This window comes from Myripristis murdjan, chromosome 23 (assembly GCF_902150065.1).
Source record: "Myripristis murdjan chromosome 23, fMyrMur1.1, whole genome shotgun sequence".
Classification (NCBI taxonomy): domain Eukaryota; kingdom Metazoa; phylum Chordata; class Actinopteri; order Holocentriformes; family Holocentridae; genus Myripristis; species Myripristis murdjan.
The window spans coordinates 27,926,957-27,929,456 of record NC_044002.1 but is presented as its reverse complement, the minus strand read 5'-3'; the positions used below and the strand labels follow the sequence as shown (position 1 = coordinate 27,929,456).

At 50.6% G+C, this 2,500-nt stretch overlaps 1 protein-coding gene across 3 annotated transcripts in view; it reads right to left on the bottom strand.

Moving 5' to 3' along the window:
* mdm1 (Mdm1 nuclear protein) overlaps nucleotides 1–2,500 on the bottom strand; it is a 15,678-nt gene that overhangs the window by 6,071 nt on the left and 7,107 nt on the right. For 2 of the 3 annotated variants that reach the window (XM_030046347.1, XM_030046348.1), the window contains exons 7-10: nucleotides 2,198–2,359; nucleotides 1,577–1,698; nucleotides 1,312–1,399; nucleotides 1,171–1,212 (exon numbers count right to left, since the gene is read on the bottom strand). In XM_030046347.1, coding sequence (XP_029902207.1) covers nucleotides 1,171–1,212; nucleotides 1,312–1,399; nucleotides 1,577–1,698; nucleotides 2,198–2,359 — 414 coding nt within the window. The remainder of the gene's footprint in view (nucleotides 1–1,170; nucleotides 1,213–1,311; nucleotides 1,400–1,576; nucleotides 1,699–2,197; nucleotides 2,360–2,500) is intronic. The other variant, XM_030046349.1, reaches the window with a different exon arrangement.

Here is a 2,500-nt window from a genome sequence, read left to right as displayed (position 1 = left end):
ACTGTAACTGTAACTGTATCTATGACTGTAACTATAAGTGTAACTGTAACTGTAACTATAATTATAACTAACTATAACTTTCTATTTTCCCTCTTCACTGCTGTTACTGAAAAGTAAGGGGGTGCATTCTGGTCTCCTGAGGCTGCAGCAGTGCATTCTGGTCTCCTGAGGCTGCAGCAGTGCATTCTGCCCTGCGTTCCAAATCTCATACTTCTTCTTTTTCACATTTAGTATGTACTGCAGCTGCTCTTATAAAGTATGCAGTGTAGTATGCAGTATGCATGCGTATGCATACTATTGGGACACACTCCATTCGTCCTCCCTGACCTCCGACCCTCTCGCAGCATTTGAAGGATCCTTCGACTTTGGATGAATTGGGACAGGCCTTCGTGCAGTGTGGTGATGTAACTGGCCTTCAGATGCCGACTTCGAAGGATGCATACTCTGAACTGGGACACAGCTCTGGACATGACGTCACCTCGGCTGTGATTGGTCAGAACAAACAAACACCTGCCCTGCGTTCCAGTACCCATACTACCATACTATTTAGTATGCAAAAAAAAAAAAAAAAAGAATGAGTATGTCCCAGTACACAGTGTGTCAGATGCAGTATGCCAAGAGTACCAGGATGTTCTACTACATCAGTCTGCATGTCAGCATGCTGCTCTGGCCATGCTGACCCACAATCCTTTGCACAGTGGACGTTGCGTCCCACAGACTGAGCTGTGTGTACAGGCCACGGCCACAGGAAGACAACACACACACACACACACACACACACACACACACACACACACACACACACACACGGCCCCTCACCTGGCTCAGGTACAGCAGCAGGTACAGGAAGACAGAAGATCAGAAATCAGACAGAGGACAGCGCAGTATGAAACAGCACCGCCATTTTGACAACAACATTCAAATGTGGAGCTACGGACGGAGGAGGAAGTGAGCGAGAGGGGCGGAGCTCAGGGAGGACGCATGGAGTGTGTCCCAATAGTATGCATACGCATGCATACTGCATACTACACTGCATACTTTGTAAGGGCAGCTGCAGTACATACTAAAGTAAAAAGTATGAGGTTTGGAGCGCAGGGCAGGACGTGACGTCACCTCGGCTGTGATTGGTCAGAACAAACAGACCAGAGAGAGAAGCAGAGAGACAGTTACCTCACTGATCCAGGAACAGCTGTGATCACTGAGCTCACTGTCCTGCAGACAGACAGGCAGAGAGACAGATCCAGGTTGATATAAATGTGAGCAGACAGACAGACTCTGATGCTGTCTATCAGACCCCGCCCTCCCCCTGACCTGCTGGGCGGGGCTCTCCGTGACTCCGCCTCTTTCATGGATCCTGAGGAGAGGAGAGCGAAACCTCGCCTGATACTCTGTCTTATCCCTGCAGGCAGACAGGCAGACAGACAGAGTGAGACAGACAGACAGGCAGGCAGGCAGAGAGACAGAGTGAGACAGACAGACAGGCAGGCAGAGAGACAGGATGGTTTCATAACTCAAATGGACTCATGATTCTCACACACACACACACACACACACACACACACACACACACACACACCTGCGTCCACCCTGACTCTGGGGAGGGGGCGTGGCCTTCTGTGGTGACCGCGTGTCCTCGCTCTGATCTTGTTGTTGTGGGCGGAGCCTTTCCTCTGGCTCCTCCCTCCTCTTCCTGTTGCTCTGCACATGAAAACAAACACAGTAACCATAGTAACCATATCCCACAATCCTTTGTGTCTGCAGAACTGGTGGCTCCAGAACAACAGTTCTAACCACTGTGTGTGTGTGTGTGTCTGTGTGTGTGTGTGTGTGTGTGTGTGTGTGTGTGTGTGTGTGTATACCGTGTGTGTGTGTGTGTGTGTGTGTGTGTGTGTACCGTGTGTGTGTGTGTACCGTGTGTGTGTGTGTGTGTGTGTACCGTGTGTGTGTGTGTGTGTGTGTGTGTGTGTGTGTGTGTGTGTGTACCGTGTGTGTGTGTGTGTGTGTGTGTGTGTGTGTGTGTGTACCGTGTGTGTGTGTGTGTGTGTACCGTGTGTGTGTGTGTGTGTGTGTGTGTGTGTGTGTGTGTGTGTGTGTGTGTGTGTGTGTGTGTGTGTGTGTACCGTGTGTGTGTGTGTGTGTGTGTGTGTGTGTGTGTGTGTGTGTGTGTGTGTGTGTGTGTGTGTGTGTGTGTGTGTACCGTGTGTGTGTGGAACAGAGGGACTCTCTGATGTTCCAGGTGTTTCCGGAGGCGGTGTCCTGTGGGAGGGGCCAAATCCAGGAAGCTGTGCCTGTATTCTGTTTCCATGGAGACGGGGTGTTTCTTAAAGGGGGGGACAAAGCGGCTGCTGGAGTAGAGCACCTGCAGGGGTTAAAGGTCAGCTGTGACATCACTGATGACATCATTGATGAAATCATCACTGAAATGACCACCGTGCACGTCATCACGTGCACGGTGCTGTCTCAGTGTGTGTGTCATGTGACCCAGACGCTTCCTCAATCT